Genomic DNA, 20,169 nt, shown 5'->3' on the forward strand with positions numbered 1-20,169 from the left:
GACAGAGTTGGGGTGAGGTTAAAGTCTTGTTTCACTGTATTCTTCATCTCAAAACTGTCAGAGGTGGAGCTGGTGAACTGAATGTTACCATGAAAAGACCCTATGAGACTGAAAAACTTGGCCACGGCCAATTGCCTCCAGGGTCTGGACCAGCATGCCTTCCCCATTTGCAGCCTTGTGGTGGAGGCTGCCTCCGGCCTGTCTGGGTGAGTGAGTGGGATGATATGAAAAATCGTAAAACGGAGCAGGAGTAGGCCATTCCTGCCCCACCGTTCATTCAGATCACGAATGATTCGTGATCCCAATGCCATATTCATGCTTCCTCCCTCCTACCCCTTGATGGTCATAAACATTTTTTTTTGAAATCTCTCTCTCTCTCTCTCTGGAATACATTTAGTAACTTGGCCTCCAGAGGTAGGGTAGCACGGTGGCACAGTGGGTTAGCACTGCTGCCTCACAGCTCCAGGGTCCTGCGTTTGATTCGCGGCTCGGGTCACTATCTGTGTGGAGTTTGCACGTTCTCCTCGTGTCTGCGTGGGTTTCCTCCCACAGTCCAAAGATGTGCGGGTTAGGTTGATTGGTTGTGCTAAGAAATTACCCCTTAGTGTCCAGGGATGCGTAGGTTAGAGGGATTAGTGGGTGTAATAAGTAGGGATTTGGGGGTAGGGCCTGGGTGGGATTGTGTTCGGTGCAGACTCGATGGGCCAAAAGGCCTCTTTCTGCACTGTAGGGTTCTATGGTTCACTACCCTTGGAGTCAAAAAATTTTTCCTCACCTCAGTCCTAACTGGATTATCCAGTATCCTGAGACTGTAATCCCTGGTGCTGGACTTCCCCAACCAGGGAAAACCTCCTCCCAGCATCCTGTCTGTCCAGCCCTGTCAGAATTTTCTATGTTCTCATCAGATCTCCTCTCATCTTTCTGAACTCTAGTGAATTCAGGCCCAGTCAGAGCAATGGCTCCTCACTGGACAGTCCCACCAATCCCTGTATCAGCCACGTGATCCTCTGCTGCACTCCCTCTATGGAAAATATAAAAGCAGGGAAGTCTTGCTGCAACTGTACAGGGCACTGGTGAGGCTGCAGCTGGAGTACTGTGGGCAGTTTTGGTCGCCGCATTTGCGCAAGGATATTTTGGCCTTGGAGGGAGTGCAGAGGAGGTTCACTCGGCTGATACCGGAGATGAGGGGGTTGGACGGTGAAGAGACTAAATTGACTTGGTCTGTACTCGTTGGAGTTTAGAAGGATGAGGGGGGAATCTGATAGAGACGTATAAGATAACGAAGGGGATGGATAGGGTAGAGGTAGAGAGATTCTTCCCGCTCAGAAAGGATAGCAGGACTAGAGGGCACAGCCTCAAGATAAGGGGGGGAGCAGTTCAGAACGGAGTTGAGAAGGAACTTCTTCACTCAAAGGGTGGTGAATCTCTGGAATTCTCTGCCCGTTGAAGTGGTGGAGGCTACCTCGCTGAATATATTTAAGTCACAGGTAGATAGGTTTCTGATAGACAAGGGAATTAAGTGTTATGGGGAGAGAGCGGGAAAGTGGAACTGATCCACTTCAGATCAGCCATGATCTTATTGAATGGCGGGGCAGGCTCGAAGGGCTCGATGGCCTACTCCTGCTCCTATTTCTTATGTTCTTATCCTTCCTAAACAAAAGCAAATTACTGCGGGAATCTGAAACCAAACGAGAAAATGCTGAGAAATCTCAGCAGGCCTGACAGCATCTGTAAGCAGAGAAAAAAAAACTGATGTTTAGACCCTGCAAAAGGTCATCTGGCCTCGAAACATCCTTCCTTAGGTAGAAACTGCGCACTCTTACTCCAGCTGTGGTCTCCCCAAGGCCCTGTATAACAGCAATAAGACATTTCTATATCTGAACTCAAATCCTCTTGCAACGGAAGGTATCTTTCTCTCTGACCTAAACATAAGAACATGAGAAATAGGAGCAGGAGTCGGCCATCTAGCCCTTCGAGCCTGCCCCGCCATCCAATAAGATCATGGCTGATCTGAAGTGGATCAGTTCCACTTTGCCACTTCCTCCCCATAACCCTTAATTCCCTTGTCTATCAGAAATCTATCTACCCGTGACTTAAATATATTCAACGAGGCAGCCTCCGACACTTCGATGGGTGGAGAATTCCAGAGATTCACCACCTTTTGAGTGAAGAAGTTCCTCCTCAACTCCATTCTAAACCGCACCCCCCCTCCTTATTTTGAGGCTGTGGCCTCCAGTTCTGTTTTCCTTTCAAAGCGGAATCTCTCTCCCTCTACCCTATCCAGCCCCTTCATTATCTTGTAGACCTCTAGACCTATGCGTTCCCTGCTGACTTGGAAGGAGTGTCCATCCACATGGAGATCAGACAGGAAACCCCTCAACCTCCAGAGGCTGAAAGCCAAGACTCAAGTGTGACATGTCCGAGTCAGAGAACCTCGGCACGTTGATAACGTCGCACTAGTTTTCCAGACAGAAGAGCAGCTCCTAAAGGCCCACCTCTGTCAAGAAAGCTATAGTTCTGGGTCAGGATGTTGTGATTCTGCTTGTGATCAGCATTAGCAAGGAAGGCACCACTGGAAGCAACCAGCAAGTTCTGCTATCTTAGATCCACGATGACAATTCTCCTCTTGTTGAAGAGCTGACTTTGGCCGACTAACAAAAATAGGCATGGAAAAGCCTCAGTCTGAATCCACAGTGTATCACTGTTCAGCAACAAAGCCTGCACAACTTGCACCTTTCAAGAACTAAGGTTCAATTACCTGCATCTGACCGACAAAGCAGGGGCTGAGCTTACTCGTGGTAATCAATCAATGGGTTTACTGGAATGGCGATATTGACAGGATGGAAGGTGGCTGTATCCCTGAGGTCATGTTTTTGGGGGGAAAGGGTGGGGTTTTGCTGGTGCAAAGCGACCAGCAGCGTCTCCAAAGCTCCGCTTCAAGAATTCTCTCAAAAGAGACACAAAATCCCTCAACGTCAGACACGACGAACGGGAAACTCCAGCTGACAATCGACACGAATGGCGACTCCAGCCGTGGGCAGGAGTCTGTCACCGTGACAACACCTACTTTCGGAAGCTCACAAAGCAGACAGCAACCGTGTAAACAAGCAGAGACCATTCTGCCCCACTGGCACAGAAATGAGTTTTATATCTTGGAGCGGCACAGTGGTTAGCACTGCTGCTTCACAGCTCCAGGGTCCTGGGTTCGATTCCCGGCTCGGGTCACCGTCTGTGTGGAGTTTGCACGTTCTCCTCGTGTCCGCGTGGGTTTCCTCCGGGTGCTCTGGTTTCCTCCCACAGTCCAAAGATGTGCGGGTTAGGTTGATTGGCTATGCTAACAAATTGCCCCTTAGTGTCTAGGGATGTGTAGGTTAGAGGGTATAATATGTAGGGATATGGGGGTAGGGCTTGGGTGGGATTGTGTTCGGCGCAGACTCGATGGGCCGAAGGGCCTCTCTCTGCACTGTAGGGTTCTATGATTCTAAGATTCATCTTCAACCGATCGTAGCACTTTTCACTGAAGTGTTCTATCTGCCTCTGCTGTGTTGAGGAGCAAAATGATAATGTACTCAGTTCCACGAAGCTCACTGTCTGAATCCTGAGAAGATGTTTGCACCATCTGATTTTTTTTAAATTCATTTGTGGGACATGGGCGTCGCTGGCTGGCCAGCATTTATGGCCCATCCATCGTTGCCTGAGTTGAGAGTCAACCCCATTGCTGTGGCTCTGAAGTCCCATAGTGGCCAGAAACAGCTGAGGACAGCAGATTTCCTTCCCTAAAAGGACATTAGTGATTCAGATGGGTTTTTCTGACAATCTACAATTGTTTCACGGTCATCAGTAGATTCTTAATTCCGCATATTTTTTATTGAATTCAAATTCCACCATCTGTCGAGGCAGGATTCGAAATTGGGTCCTCAGAACGTAAAGCTGAGTTTCTGGATTAGTGTCGAACCACAACACCACTAAGCCGTCGTCTCTCCCGACTGCTCAGGAAAAGCAGAAACCCGTGCTTGTCGGTGTCTAATAACAAAATAATATTGTTACAAAGAGTCGGGGCTTATCAGGATAACAGGATAAAGCCGTGAGCGCACGGCACAAAAGTGCACGCTCTCACCCGCGGGATAACGTGGACTGAGCTACGTGGTATAAGGAAGCCCCATGTGAAGTCAAATACAACCAGTTGGCACCAACAATCCCAGCCAGGTCCTAACCCCAAAACCTCACATATTTACCCTCCTAATCCCCGTGACGTTAAGGGGCAATTTATCATGGCCAATCCGCCTAACCTGCACATCTTTGCAAGGTACGTTTGCATAAATGTGAGCTTGCGTATATTTTATACATTTGCCGATTGGTTTAAGCGTAATGAAAGTACCTGAATCGATTTATTTCAATTGGAATTCAAACTCAAATTCAGAGGTCACAAAATGATCATTTGCCTCTGCGTGGTTACAACAGCGCACAGAATGTATTGCAGGATGAGACAGAAATATTTATTATGAGCCACATTACAAACACTTACCACACTTTCCACCACATTCAATCTTTGAACAAAAGTTTCATTGTAAAAGTTTGGAAAAACAGTGCAAAGTACAGGAAAAAAGACATACGTATAAATTTGAACACGCAGCCTTATAAAAGCAAGGCATCTAAAGAGTAAGCACCTCAATTCACAATCGATTTTAATACAGGGACAATAGAATAACATGTCACTTTAAAAATCAAAACATTAAATACACACATTGAGGAAAATAAACCATTAACCTAAAGTCGTTATCCCGTCAAAGCAACTGATACTCTTTGCGTAGATATAAAATCCCTTATGAGGAGGAATACAATCTGAAATCATTTTCGGCACTTCACAGATGTCAATATTTTTTGCAAATTCTATTAAGTTAGTTTTCTGATTTTTATATTCCTATGTATTAATACTCTCCTTCTGCTTCTCGGTTAAGTTTTGACTCAATTTACCAGGCTTTGACCTGGTTTATTTAAGTTTTGAGTTTAAGTTTTTTTTAAAAGTTAAGTTTATTCATTACAGTCACAAATAGGCAGACTTAACACTGCAATGAAGTTATTGTGAAAATCACCGCACGCCGGCACCTGTTCGGGTACGCTGAGGGAGAATTTTGCACGGCTAATGCACCAAACCGGCACGTCTATCAGACTGTGGGAGGAAACTCACGCAGACACGGGGAGAACGTGCAGACTCCGCACAGACAGTGATCCAAGCTGGGAATTGAACCCGGGTCCCTGGCGCTGTGAGGCAGCAGCGCTAACCACTTGGCCACCGTGCTGCCCGTTTAATCAAACGAATTAAGTGTTTTAAATTGCAAAACTTTAGCCATTTCTATCAGTCTTGTACAGATCAAAACTAACTTCAGAAAGAGCAGGATCACTGACCTCTGAGCCCCCCATCACGGCTACGATACCTGGTCTTGGTTTGCGGAGACCGTGAGTGATACTTGTCCGGTTCCCGCTGTGCTCGAGGGTCGGAAAATCCCAGGAGCACGGATAATCTGGCTTGAAATTGACAAAATACATTTAAATACTTAATTAGATAAGCTAACCAGGCATAGTAGCTGGAAAACCAAAAGGGCCTTTGGGCCAGCGCTAATTGCGCCAGACTCCTCACCCGCGATAACGCGCCCCCACAAAGCTCCAACGTGATCTGTACGATGCCCGTACCCAGAAAATCATTGAGCACATTTTCAACAGCTTACAAAGCTGGGACAGCGATGAACAACAGATGTTTAAACGACAACAAAAGTGTCAGTTCCCTGGTTCCTCCGATCTCCCCTTCCACATATGGATTAAGCTACCAAATTTAATAATATAACTTATTTTTCCCCCAAGTATTATCTAATTTACATCAGCTTCTCCTACCCGGTGGCACAGTGCTTAGCACTGCCACCTCACAGCACCAAGGACCTGGGTTCAATTCCCAGCTTAGGTCGCTCTCTGTGTGGGGTTTGCACATTCTCCTCGTGTCTGCGTGGGTTTCTGTAAAGTCTGAGAGAGACGTGCAGATTAGGTGGATTGGCTATGCGAAATTGTCCCCGAGTGTCCCAAGATGTGTGAATTAGGTGGATTAGCCATGGGGAGTGTGTGGGGTTACGTGGACGGGGGAAAAGGACCTCGGTAAAATACCCTGTCGGAGAGTCAGTGCAGACTCGACGGGCCGACTGGACTCCTCGCAGGGGTCCTACGATAACACTTCTGTATTACTCACTTTCTCTATTAATACTGAATATCTGGAGGCGGCAGCAAGCAGTAGGTATTTAATTGTTATCTGGAATAATGCATTGTGTGCTGTGGGGACTTGATTTTAGTCTGCGCACCATATTCATTATTGTATAGACTCGGAATAAAGTGCAGCGTTCTTTTGTTCGTTGGTCAACGGTGATCCTGAAATTGTCCGACCTCGCCCGCTCCGCCGAGCGCTCAAGTCTCTCATTTTCGCGGTGACAGGGCAAACAAAAATCGGAGAATTCCAGCCTGTGTCTTAAAATAATTAGTATTTGTTTACACTGAGATGAGATGAAAAGAAAAACTGAATATTGGAAATAAAAATTTAAAAATAGAAAAGGTTGGAAATACGCAGCGTCTACGTGCATGTGTCCATATGTCAAATTCAGAGATGATTTAAAGAAAAATGGCTGGACAGCTTTACTACATTAAAATTGACCATAAATACAAGTGCAAAATATATGACCGCATTTCATAGAACTCCATGATAACATTCTGGACCTAACTTCTTAGTGTTCTCCATAGCAGATGTGGCCAATATTTCAGACCCATTGCCCTATAGTTTGTTCTTTATTTTAAAGCACTCTCACAGTGTCCACGCTTCCCAACACAGTCCACAAAAATATACACTGTGGCTTCATTCCTTTCAAATCTATACTTCTGTATTGTATAACCACATGGCAACGTGGTAATAAACATTCAAAGGTTCTCACTCTGATTGGCTCAAAATCTTTGGTTAGTGAAACTGAAGTATAACAAAGGGAAAAGAAATATGGAAAAGTCAGCGTCTTTGAGAGTGAGAGAATTAAAACAGAGAAATTTCAAACTTATTAACGTCTCCACACTTGCCACTCGTGTTACGACAGGGTCCTGTGAGCCATCTTGGAGAGTTGGGATTCTAATATTTAAATCAGGTTTCCGCTGCAGTTGGGACATATAATGGTTGCTGACCCAGGTCCGCAGGACTCAGGAAAGCTCCAACTAAATGGACATTGGAGTAGCTGGCTCCACGGTTAACTGCGTTTTGGAGCATTGCTTGGGAGTCCTGCAACAACACTGCTGCACCATTACCTTCCTCTGCTGCAGAAAATGAGGTTTTTTTGGGAGCAGTCGAATAAAATATAACCCAGCTACATTTTTAGCTACCCTCTAAATAATATCAACGTGTACACTTCATAACAGTTCTCGCTGGCATAATTCAAATATACTGAATAAAAATATATTGGCCGGAATTTTTCAACCGTTCCTGCGAGCGGGATTTTCCCATCCGGTGTTTAGGCCGGGCTCAACATTCTCCACGTTCGCTGCAGCGCCAGTGTGGTGTGAACGGGCTGCGAGATCGCGCCCGATGGCTGTCGCACTATTCCTCCCCTCCGCACGCCCCCCTCCCAATAACTGCTTATTGAGTGGACCAGAGTGTCACAGAGAGAACAATCCTTTGTGGTTGATGGTGTCATCGTGCCGGAGGATGATCTTTTGCGTGCGGAGGTTAGCCGGGTGCGACGTGCAGACAGAGAGAGACCCTATCGCAATTCTGGGAAAGAGGGAAAAGGAACGGGAAGTGTGAGAAACGGGCTGGACGGGAGGCTCGTGTACCAGAGTGGAGGGGAATGATTTTGAACGGGTGCACATAATTTGACTAATTAATAATTAACGTTTTAACTCAGAGGTTGCACAGACTTTCTTTTCCAACGCATTCTTCTTGTTGTAAACTCGTTCGAGATTTTTTTTAATACCCTGTCTCAGTAAAGGGATACTATTGCATATAAATGATGCCCACAGCTCCGGCAAACGTACGAACTGAAATATTGCACCCGAGTGTCCAGTATCGCCGTTAGTGCAAGTATTGAACTATTCTCAGATAGGGTCACTTCTTTCCCAAATAATATAAATTTCAGATAATATTCACACTCCTGAACAAATAGGGATTAGTTAGAGAGGTAGCTTAAAATTTAATTCAAATGACTGAAATGTTGCACAAGAGCTTTGCGGTTTTCTTGGGGCAAACATAATTTCTACAAATAAATAAACGAACGCTTCAGTTGTGTTTCTAATAGGAAAAATGAGTTAGAGCGATTAAAGTTGTACCTTCTGCATTCAAGCCACGCGATCAGTAAAATGCTTTTCAAATCAAATGCGAGGCAAAATGCTTGAAATTAAAAAAACTTTTGATCGAATTAATAAAGTCATAGAAAAGGCTACAGTTTGCTCAATGCAATAAGCTAACGAAGGCTAGCTAAGTACGGCTGTAATAGTTACTAGGGAGCGTGGTCTATTTATATTCCGCTTTTGTTTTATGTTTTAATAGCAACTTTGGATCTGCTCTTTTGAAAGCTAATTGTTCGGTGAAACTCTGAAGCCAGAAGGTTTAATCGTGAACAGTCTTCAAAATACAACATTCACGCGAGTAGATGTTTTTTGGCCCGCAAGAAAGAAAACAAAAAAAATTATGTACACGTATGTTTAGTAATAAACAGAGAAGCACTTTTGTTTGCGGAGTTTTTACCCATTTACCATTAGCTGCTGTATCTCATTCTATAGAAATGGTCCTTAATTTCGTCATCGCTGAAGTCCTCGTGCTCTCGGTTTAGATGTCGAACTGTACTCAAAGAGATGGCATCCTTCAATTTTTGTTTGCTGATGGTCAGTGGTCCTGGTTTGCTCCCTATAGGTTGCCCCGTCAGGACAACATTGCAAGCGTGTCTACTTTGTTCAAATAAGGTAGCTGCAATAGAATGTACGATAATGTTGTATTCTTCTCTTTGAGGCATTGTTATTACGTACCACTGTTACTTAAATGTCATTTTGATGTATGTGATAATTACATACACTTTAAATTCATTAATTTTGCACACTTTCTTTCCTCCAATTTTTGACTGTTGACTTTCATTTGATCTCAATCTATCAACCTATTTTTATACATATTTTGTATGGCTACCGTTAAGAGTATTCTTTATCAGTTGACAGAAGGTATGAGGGTCATTTTCGGCTCATCTGCCTGACACAAACAGGGTAGACACCCATTTGACAATGTTTCTCGTTGGGCGGCTGTAGTTAAACTTAACCAGGACATTTATTGCAGACCAGAGTTAACCTTGTACTCACAGGGGAAGGAAATCCTCTCCCTATATGATGCCTAATTTAATAATCTTCAGGAACTGGGCTCTGCAGAGATCACTCCTTGTATTTGTGAGAGGTGGTGGTGGGAGGGGTGAAAGTCAGGGGAGGAAGGCAAAATTAAGAAGATTCTTTGAGGGAGATGAACTGGTCGAGAGAGGAAGACAGACATCGAGGTGATTTTGCACCTGCGTTCCCTGCAAGTGGCGACACGGGTGCAAAAATCTCTCCAGAGTCGGAAGCGAGATACGTGCTGGTGAAAGCTTATTTCCTGATTTTCCCCACCCTTCGCTGGTGACGTAACGAGGTTCCCGCTCTTCAATTAACCACATTTTGGTGAATTTACGTGTTATTAATGAGCCTGCCTGTCACACGATCCTCCCTCACTCAATATTCAAACCACGGTGACGTGACTAACGACACTTCAGAGATAATGGACAGCCCTACTTAACAGTCACTGAGGGAAGAACTGAACGACGTTCATGGGTTGATCGGCAGATTTTAACTTGGTCCTGAGGGACTGGACCACGATCGAGTGGAGTTGTTAGTGACAGCTTCCTTGAACAGTATGTAATGGAATTGACAAGGGAGCAAGCTATCCTAGATCTGATCCTGTGTAATGAGATGGGAACAATTAATGATCTTGCAGTTAGGGATCCTCTTGGAAGAAGCAATCACGGTACGGTAGAATTTAAAATACAGACCGAGCGCGAGAAGGTTAAATCCAATATCAGTGTCTTGTGCTTAAACAAAGGAGGCTACGATGGGATGAGGGAAGAGTCGGCTAACCTAGAGTGGGAGCAAAAACTTTATAGTGGGGCAATCGAGGAACGGTGGAGGACTTTCAAAATGATTTTTTTTTACAGTGCTCGGCAAAAGTATATATCAGCGATAAGGAAGGACTGTAGAAAAAGAGGTAATCGGCCACGGATATCGAAGGAAATGAAGGAGGGTATCAAATTGAAAGAAAACGCACACAGAGTGGCAAAGATTAGTGGGAAACTAGAGGATTGGGAATTTTTGAAAAGGTCAACAGAAAGCCATGAAAAAAGCTATAAAGAAAAGTAAGATGAATTATGAGAGTAAATTAGCTCACAACATAAAAACAAATAGCAAAAATTTCTACAAATATATAAAATGAAAAAGAGTGGCTGAAGTAAACACTGGTCCTTGAGAGGATGAGAAGGGGGATGTTACAATAACTGGAAATGAGGAAGTGACTGAGGCATTGAACGAGTATTTTGGGTCGGTCTTCACGGTGCAAGACACAAATAACATGCCAAAAATTGACAAGAAGGCAACGGCAGCTGAGAACCTAGAAACTATTATTACTAAAGAGGTAGAGTTGGGCAAGCTAACAGGTCTAAAGGTAGACAAGTCTCCTGACCCTGATGGAATGCATTCCAGGGAACTAAAAGAATGGTAGGGGAATAAGCAAATGTACTCGTGGTAATTTATCAAAATTCGCTGGATTCTGGGATGGTTCCCGTAGATTGGAAAACTGCAAATGTGATGTCACCGTTTAAAGGAGGAGGTAGACAAAAGACTGGTAACTATAGGCCGGTGAGCTTAACTTCTGTAGTAGGGAAAATGCTTGGATCTATTATCGAGGAAATAATAGCAAGACATCTGGATATAAATTGCCCCATTGGGAAGACGCAGCGTGGGTTCATGGAGGGAAGGTCACGTTTGACTAATTTGGTGGAATTCTTTGAGAATATTACGTGCGCGGTCACAATGGGGAACCCATGGGTGTGGTGTACCTGGATTTCTAGAAGGCATCTGGCAAGATGCCCTACCTTTATCTTATAAAGGTGCATAGTTTTACTGGTAATGTATTAGCATCGATAGCGGATTGGTTAACTAACAGAATGCCAACGGTGGGGGTAAATGGGTGTTTTTCTGGTTGGCGATCAGTGACTAGTGGTGTGCCTCAGGGATCAGTGTTGGGATCGCAATCGTTTCCAATTCACAGAAATGATTTGGAGTTGGGGACCAATTGTAGCGTGTAAATATTCGTAGATGATACTAAGGTGAGCGGCACAGTGAAGTGTGCAGAAGACGCTGAAAGTCTGCAAAGGGATATAGATAGTCTAAGGGATTGGGCGAGGGCCTGGCAGATGGAATACAATGTTGGTAAATGTGAAGTCATCCATTTTGGTAGGAATAACAGCAAATTGGACTTTGATTTAAATGATAAAAAAAATGCAGCATGCTGCTGTGCAGAGGGACCTGGGTGTCCTTGCGCATGAATCACAGAAAGTTGGTTTGCAGGTGCAGCAGATAATTAAGAAGGCAAATGGAATTTTTTCCTTTATTGCTAGAGGGATGGAGCTTAAAACAGCAAAGTTACGTTGCAGCTGTGTAAGGTGCTGGTGAGGCCACCCTTGGAGTACTGTGTACAGTTTTAGTCTCCTTAGTTGAGAAACGACATACTGGCACTGGAGAGGGTGCAGAGGAGATTCACCAGGTCAATTCTGAAGTTGAAAGGGTTGGCTTATGACAAGAGACTGAGTAGACTGGGACTGTAGTCGTTGGAATTCAGTAGAACGAGGGGAAATCTTATAGAAATAGAACATAGAACATTACAGCGCAGTACAGGCCCTTCGGCCCTCGATGTCGCGCCGACCAGCGGAACCAATCTAGTGAACCTCGAACCTAAACTATTCCAATGTTTTCCATATGCCTATCCACTGACCATGTGTAAGATTATGAAGGGAAAAGATTAGAAGCAGGGAGATTGCTTCCACGGGCAGGTGAAACTAGACCTGGGGGGCATGGCCTCAAAATAAGGGGGAGCAGATTTAGGATTGAGCTGAGGAGGAACTTATTCACCCAAAGGGTTGTGAATCTGTGGAATTCCCTGCCCAGTGAAGCAGCTGAGGCTACCTCATTGAATGTTTTAGAGGCAAGGGTAGACAAATTTTTGAACGGTGAAGGATTATGGTGAGTGCCGGCTAAGTGGAGCTGAATCCGTGAAAAGATAAGCCGTGATCTTATCGAATGGTGGAGAAGTCAGATGGCCTACTCCTGCTCCTAGTTCTTATGGAAACATTTACGTGAACCGGTGTTGCACTTTCTGATTTGTATCATGGCTTCCAATGATTCCCTCCTTAACTATTCTTTATTTAATATAGATAAATCTGATTAAGGTATTCTCTGGATGATATTGGAGACTCAGAGACTTGTCACTAACATGGGTATCACTGAAAATGCAGACTTTTTGCAAAATGCTTTTGGAAAGTAATCGGGAACAGCGACCAAATTTTCTCTTCTCTGCTCCCAAGGGCTGCAGCTAACGGCCATGTCACTGCTGCTACTTTGGCTGAACCTACTACATATTTTTGATAATTTCCAAGAACGTTTTGGTCTGTTATACCTCAGTGACGCCTTTACGAATGCAGCTCTTGTGGGAACTGCCAAGTCAGTAAATGTTTGAGGACAGAGGTTAATATGTAACCTAAGCAAACATTTTTAGGATCGTGCCCGATTCATCTGAGAATTGTCATGAAATTAAGTTTACCGGCAACTGATGATCCACTGTAACGTAACTTACTTGTATAGGCAAGCACGTTCTCAGTACTGTTTTTTAGTTCCAGAACGATGTTTGGGTGCGACGGGTGAACCATGTAGAGATAATGTCTTAAATCTTCAGGTGCCTGAATAGTAAAAAAAAGCGATTAAAACATACAGCACCAATAAATTATTGGTTTACAAGAGGAATAACAGTAATAGGTTTATGGAAAAAAAACTGGGATTGGAATATGTGGCTCATTCGAAGAGAAACATCAGCACGGAACGATGGGTTAAACTTTCCGATTCTAGTGGAGATGGATTAGGATGCGGATAAACCCTGACTGTCGCCTGGAGACGGCATCCCGGTGGCAGGTTGGGAGTGTCAGTCAAACCTTATTCAAATCCACGCCCCACAGACATGAGGGGGTGGTTTCCAAGTGAAGACTGAGCTCATGAAAGCAATTTAGTTCTTCACCCTTGGATTTTTTTTTTTTACCTGGCATATTATTCTCCCCCTTACCACACGTGGTAGTTTTACTAACTCTACAACTAATGCTTGAAAGAAAATAAAATATTGCCAGTGATAAACATGTGTGGTATAAGAAATAGTTTCTGATTTTAATAAAGTCAAGCTGACTTGTTGTTTAAGCCTGTGTCCACTCAAAAAAAAGTCACTCAGAGGGTGATAGGAATCTGGAATGCACTGCCCGGGAAGGTAGCGGGGGTGGGAAACCTTACAAACTTTAAAAAATATTTGGATGTGCACTTGAAATATCAGCAAATTCAAGGATACGGGACAAGTGCTGGAAAATGGGATTCTCCCGACTTTCGTGGTCGTTATTGTCGGTGCAGACTCCGAGGGCCAAAAGACATTTTCTGCACTGTACGAATCTGTCAGTCAGCTCTGAATGAGAAACACCTTTTGCTGAATGTTCAGGTTAAAAAACTGCACATAGTGTAGCAAGCTGCATACACGAAGTGCTACATCAATCAGCAACTCCCAGATTACAGACATATGTGTTCTCCTAATATCAAATGTGAATTTCAATCTTTTGTGAGCAGAATCCTACTTAAGTTTGAATCAAAACATTCTGGGCAGCTACGTCAATTTGCGCCGCAGACTCCCTACAGTGCAGAAGGCGGCCGTTTGGCCCATCGAGTCTACACCAACTCTCCAAGGAGCGTCTGACTGAGGCCCACACCTATCTTTTCTCCGTAACCCTGCGCATTTAGCACAGCCGATCCACTTAACCTCTACATCTTTGGTGTGGAGGAGGAAACTGGAGCGCTTGGTTGAAACCCATAGAGACACGGGGAGAATGTGCAAAATCCACGCGGACAGTCATCCAAGCCGGGAATCAAATCCGGGTCCCTGACGCTGAGAGGCAGCAGTGCTAACCACTGTGCCCTTAACGTTAACTGAACATTTCTGTTTTAACACCCCACTGGCACTAATTTAACGAGGCTTTTCTTGCTGAAAGATATTCAGATTTTATTTAGGATCAAATCCAAATGTCACAAAAACATTGTTTTACCAGTATCAAACGACAGACTTACAGAACTATTGGCAAGTGTTGGAAGTTCACCCCAGAACAGAAAAGTTGATTGGGACACAGTGTTGATAGAGGATGGGTTTGGACAGTTTTTTCTGAATATTAAATCTTCCTCCCACAGTATCTTGCCATTTTTACCATCCACGATCGTAACCTGCAGAGCAAATCAGTCACACATATTCATGCTTCTCAGCGAAAACATAAAAATAACCCAACTCAAACTAGTAGTTGTAAGCACAAAATCAAATTACTGCAGACGCTTGAATTTGAAAGAAAGAAAATGCTGGAAAATCTCAGCAAGGGACAGCGTCTGTAGAGACAGGGACAGAGTTAAGGGGCGCAAAGTTGCCAACATTTACAAATTAACAAAAAAAAACTCAAGTGCCAAACAAGTGTGAAAACAGGAGAGAATCACGGCGATTTTTTAGGTATGGCATTTAGGAAAAAAAGAGCCCAGACACGATTCTCGCCAGTAGGGAGGTGTGTGCGCAGAGCCTATTCTCGCTGGGAAAGTAGCTGCTGAGCTCTCGGGGCCCACTGCACAGATCTCCCATCCCCCAGTGCACTGTGTACACACAGTACATTGGGAGGTATCAGCTCCCCATCCCGGTTGTCACACCAAACATCAATCCCAGGCGTGAACCTGATTTTTCACCTCTCGCCGGACCTCACCAGCTTAAGACCAAGCCCCGAGTGCCGTCAAAGTCTGAAGAATTGAGTGTTCCATTCTGGTCGTTTGGGTGAGCTACCCCACGCAATTTTCCCACATTCCGTAAATTCTTTTGGCGGTCGGAGAGAACCTAAGCTTGCCGGGGAAGCCAGCTGTAGACTGCTTGCCACTGCGTTCCGTTGCCACACAGAGACCTTCTGCCACCCACCCTGCCGCAATCGTCAGTGGCAGTGTAACCCCCCCTTATGGCAATACGGTCACCAACATTGGGACCCTCTCAATGAGTCATGATCCCTTTCGCAACCCACACCCCCTCCGCAGCACCCGCTGCATGTATACCCACTGCGGAGCTCCTCCCCCCTCCCCGCAGTGCTCCCCACCTTGCTTCCTCCCTCCTCCCAGGCTGTAATCCCACCCCCACTCAGGTTCCACCCCCTTGGCACTGTTATGGTACTCTGCGGGTCGTGCCAGGATACCAGGTGGGCACTGCCAAATGGGCACTGTCTACCTATGTCTCCCATCACCCAGGGGCTTTAATGGCCTCGGGTTCTCCCCGGCACGGCCGTCATGTCTGGCCAACGAGAAACGATCGTGAGGCCAGACAGAGTCACGCTGGGCACGTTATCGGCACTTCCGTTATAACCTTAATTGGCTTCGCGGCAGCAAAACCAGGAAGATGGCTTTTGGTATGGGACCGGTTTGCGGCCGGTATAAAAGTCTCGTGTGGTATCTTCGTAGCTCGTTACGCCGATTGAGCAATGCAGTGGGCCAAATCTGGATGACTGTCCATCTCTGTCCTTGCTCCAGACCTGCTGAGATTTTCCAGCATTTTCTGTTTTCGCTGAACTAATACTTAAACAACTTGCATCAAATGCTTACGAGTGGTTTTTGCATAGAATGAGCACCAGTCCATCTACCTTTTACAACAAAATAACCATTTTTCACATCTAACATTCATCTTGTCAGTCAGATGAACAGGAATGCAGGTCAACTGCTCCCAGGCCACTGCTCGTTACATCACTGCAGATGTAGGTAATGCGCCCATTTAGTCTGCACCAACTCTGACAGAGTATATTACCAGCCCTCTCCCATGCCCTATCCCCATAGCCACATATATACCATGGCTAATCCCTCCAACTGTTTCTTCAGAAGAAACTCTTCAAAATGCAGCAAATGAAACAACAACAAAACTTACTGCAACTTAAAAATAAAGGCTGTCCAAAAAAAATCTTACTCTAAACTTGGGGCCTTGCCCCGGCCCACGACAAGCATCCCACGATTCTACAGAATTCCTTATTTCTCGTGAATCAGTTGGTCAGCTGACTGTTATATCACTGTGTGATTGGTGCCATGTTTAGCTGGGTCAGCTGCCCCTTACATCTTGTTCCCATTGGTCACATTACATCCAACACGAATTTGTCACTGGTTACACTCTAACACTAACCTGGACACCTTTGGACACTAAGGGGCAATTTAGTGTGATCGACGCACCCAACCTGCACATCTTTGGACTGCAGGAGGAAAGTCACGTGGAGGGTGCACATGAGACAGATCTCTGGCTCAGTTACTCGTCTTTATTAAAATATTTCTTCCTTTCAATAGAGAAAATCCTAGGATCTGCCCATCAAGAACCTATTTTACGGAAAACTACATTATCGATTTACAACATGAAGCACCCAAGACAAGATAAAACCCCCTTCTCGACCACTACTGAATTCTAAATAAAGTCACATAATTAAAATATCATAGCCCAAGACATTCAAATTAATGAGTCAAGTGACAGTTTCTGGAAGGATTTAGATATCAAACCTTCTTTCTGTTCTTTTCAATGAAGTCTTCAATTAGAAAGTCATAAACATCATCCTTGTTAAAGTATCCAAACAATGGTGCACTAAAAAATAAACATGTTATTTAAATGTTATTTTTGGTAATAAATGCTGCGTACTAAAGCTCTGCCTTGCAAAACAAATTTCTTTTCATTAATCACACGAAAACAAAGCTTAACAAAACAAAAAGGAATAATAAACAATGGCAATTGCATTTTGGAATTTGACCCACCATTTTTGTACAGAAAGCAATTTAGGAGAAAAAGTTACGTTTGACAATTATGTTTTAAAACAACATATGCACCTTTTCGAAAAGACCTGGTTTAGCTACCCTTCGAAACAGCTAGGTCTTTACAGTGGGACAATAGGACCTAAGTGTCGGCCTTTGCATCCCCAAATTGTGCACTGAGTCAGTTTCTTTGCCCTTGTGAACTTATACAATGATGTAATGCAGACAAGTAACGATAGCACACTCTTATTCCAGTTGAACCAATTAAGCTAAATTAAGCAACTTTGTGGATGTGCGGCAGATAGGAGAATAGGATTGCGAGGCAAAAAAGACAACGGACTATCTAGTTCACCTTCCACCATACCACCAGTCATATGATACAACTATAATACGAAGATGTGCGACTTTTGTACCTAGTCCCACTCATTAGTCTCTCTGAAAGTGGATGAAGTAAACACTCGATTATGAGACCAGGTATGAATTGCGAAGCTGCTTTCTTTCACAGCGAGTGAAGATGCAGAGCTATAATTATCACCAAACATACTCAGTTAGTAGAATTTATATTTGCGTATTTAAAAAAATGTACTTATACAAGGTGTAATGCAGACAAGTAACAATAGCATACTCTGGTTCAAAGAGTAGCTAAAAGGCAAACGAGTTAAGATTACGTGTTTCTCAAAAACAATGAATAGCAAACAATTTGTTAGTCTATCTCAGCAATCCATGAACAGCTCTCAGCCGTCACGCTGGGCTCAAATCGGGCTTTGAAAGGCAGGTGTCTGGTATAAATTACCCTTCAGGTTGCAAATGTGGGAACAAAAAGGCAGGAAGTCAAGTTTGTAAATAGAAAGCCGTGACGACAAACTTTTGCCAGAATTCGGATGAGCGGGGCAGCGATGTTAGTAAGTCAAATTACAACCCACCAAAAGGCAGGGGAAGCAGTGTACGCGTTTCAAAATATGCAAATATAAATTATACTAACTGAATCGGGTATGTTTGATGATAATTATAGCTCTGCATATTCACTCGCTGTGAAAGAAAGCAGCTTAGCCATTCGTACCTGGTCTCATGTTCAAGTGTTTACTCGATCCGCTTTCAGAGGGACTAAAGAGTGGGACTAGGTAGAAAAGACACAAGTCTTCATATAATAGTTGTATCATACGACTGGTGATATGTGGAAGGTGAACTGGACGGCCCACGGTCCTTTATTTTGCCGAACAATGCTCTTCTCCTATCTGGGTCACACATAGAAGGTTGCTTAATTTAGTTTAATTGGTTCAATTGAAATGAGAGTGCGCTATTATTACTTGGCTGCATTACATCGTCGTATAAGTTCACGAGGGCAAAGAAATTGACTCCATGCACAATTCGGGGATGCAAAGACCCCATACTTGGAAAGGTCCTGTTGTCCCCCCGTAAACACCTAGCTGTAGACTTACTAGTTATAGATCAAATAAAAGATATACCCGTGAATTTGAGATATGTTGTGATGCCAATAGGTCTGCAGGCTTTGTCCATCCAAAAGCTCAACTGAGTCACTTGTGCTGATTAACAGGTTTCCGGCACTCGTTCCTGGCACAGGCACCTTCTGAAGGTATTTAGCAGAGCTGGAACTGTATGGGAGAGAAACCGAGAGAACTAAAGAATACAGAGATTAATCATAGAATCACAGAGTCCCTCCAGGGCAAGAGAGGCCATTTGGCCCATCAAGACTGCACCAACAACAATTCCACCCAGATCCTATCCGTCTAACACCACATATTAACCCTGCGAATCCCCCTGACATTAAGAGGCAATTTAGCACGGCCAACCCACCTAACTTCTTTGGACTGAGACAGGAAAGAAGAGAACCCGGAGGAAACCCGTGCAGACAAAAGGGAGAATGTGCAAAGTCCACTTAGATAGTCACCCAAGACTGGAATTGAACCCAGGTCCCTGACAGTGAGGCAGCAATGCAAACTACTGCGCCACCCCTTTAGGCATTTTTTATTATGCTCTAAATCACTGCTTGATGTTTATAATTAAAATAATTATACTGATAGTCAGATCCTACCTTGTGAAAAGGGATAAGTCAAAATTTTTGAATTTTGTCAAACAAAGCTAATTTATTTAAGTGAATTAAAGTACCCAAACTGTTGATATAAATTAGAGGTTTGATGTTTTGAAGGGATATTGTAATTTAACAGGAGAAACACACAGACAAACTTACCTGTGGAGTTCTATCTTTCTCGACAGCGAGTCAGTCTTTCTCTCCCACTCGGGGTCCGATTTGAGAAATCCAGCATCTGGTTTAGCTGCTGCAGGTGGTGTTCCAGTCGCTTGTATATAAATATCATTCAGTGCCGCTCCTTGTGCCGTTCCTGAGGATTAGGAAAATTGTTTTATTTACTCCTTTTTCACACTACAGTGAGTGGGAACCAAAGGTTAATTAATATATCAGAAAAGCAAGGGTAAGGAGTCCATCTGTTTCACTGAAACAGGACATGAGTCATTCAAGCAATAAAAACAGCAACTTCGGACAATGTCACAAATGTTCACCACAAAAGGTGCAGCTGTTCAGCCAATCTCATCAACCTGCCCTTTCTACATTGACCGATATCTTTCTCTGCTTCACAAGTTTATTTGTTCTTTAAACTTTTTTGAACATCTGCCTCAAATGCTCCATGTCAAGCACTTCATGCTCTATGAACTCTGTAACCAGAATCACGCAGTTCAGTACGACCAACGCCAGATACACACATTATTCACAAGGAACGTTTGAAGGAAGTTGAGAGACAAAGAGGTCACAGATGATTCAAGGCTCTTGCCCAATCTGAAGGAACGATAGCTATTAGCACTATTTTGCTTAAACCAAAAGGAAAAGGAATGAACAAACTAAAAGACATGAATCAACTTAAGAATGGTTAAATAATTGTCAAACACAGATAAATGTGAGGTTGTAAATTCTGTTAATAAGAATAGAGGCCAGTAACTATTGGAAGTAAAATCCAATTACTTTGGATGGCC

At 43.9% G+C, this 20,169-nt stretch overlaps 1 protein-coding gene across 1 annotated transcript in view; it reads right to left on the bottom strand.

Annotated features, from left to right (window-relative positions):
- Positions 1-4,482: 4,482 nt before the first annotated feature.
- Positions 4,483-20,169, bottom strand: part of fam234a (family with sequence similarity 234 member A) — a 37,224-nt gene continuing 21,537 nt past the window's right edge. Inside the window, exons 7-12 of the mRNA XM_080184016.1 lie at positions 19,373-19,523; positions 18,630-18,776; positions 16,918-16,999; positions 14,443-14,592; positions 12,926-13,028; positions 4,483-8,977 (exon numbers count right to left, since the gene is read on the bottom strand). Coding sequence (XP_080040142.1) covers positions 8,769-8,977; positions 12,926-13,028; positions 14,443-14,592; positions 16,918-16,999; positions 18,630-18,776; positions 19,373-19,523 — 842 coding nt within the window. The 3' untranslated portion in view covers positions 4,483-8,768. The remainder of the gene's footprint in view (positions 8,978-12,925; positions 13,029-14,442; positions 14,593-16,917; positions 17,000-18,629; positions 18,777-19,372; positions 19,524-20,169) is intronic.

Source organism: Carcharhinus amblyrhynchos, unplaced genomic scaffold, assembly GCF_965287045.1.
Source record: "Carcharhinus amblyrhynchos unplaced genomic scaffold, sCarAmb.v2.hapA scaffold_519, whole genome shotgun sequence".
NCBI classification, from domain to species: domain Eukaryota; kingdom Metazoa; phylum Chordata; class Chondrichthyes; order Carcharhiniformes; family Carcharhinidae; genus Carcharhinus; species Carcharhinus amblyrhynchos.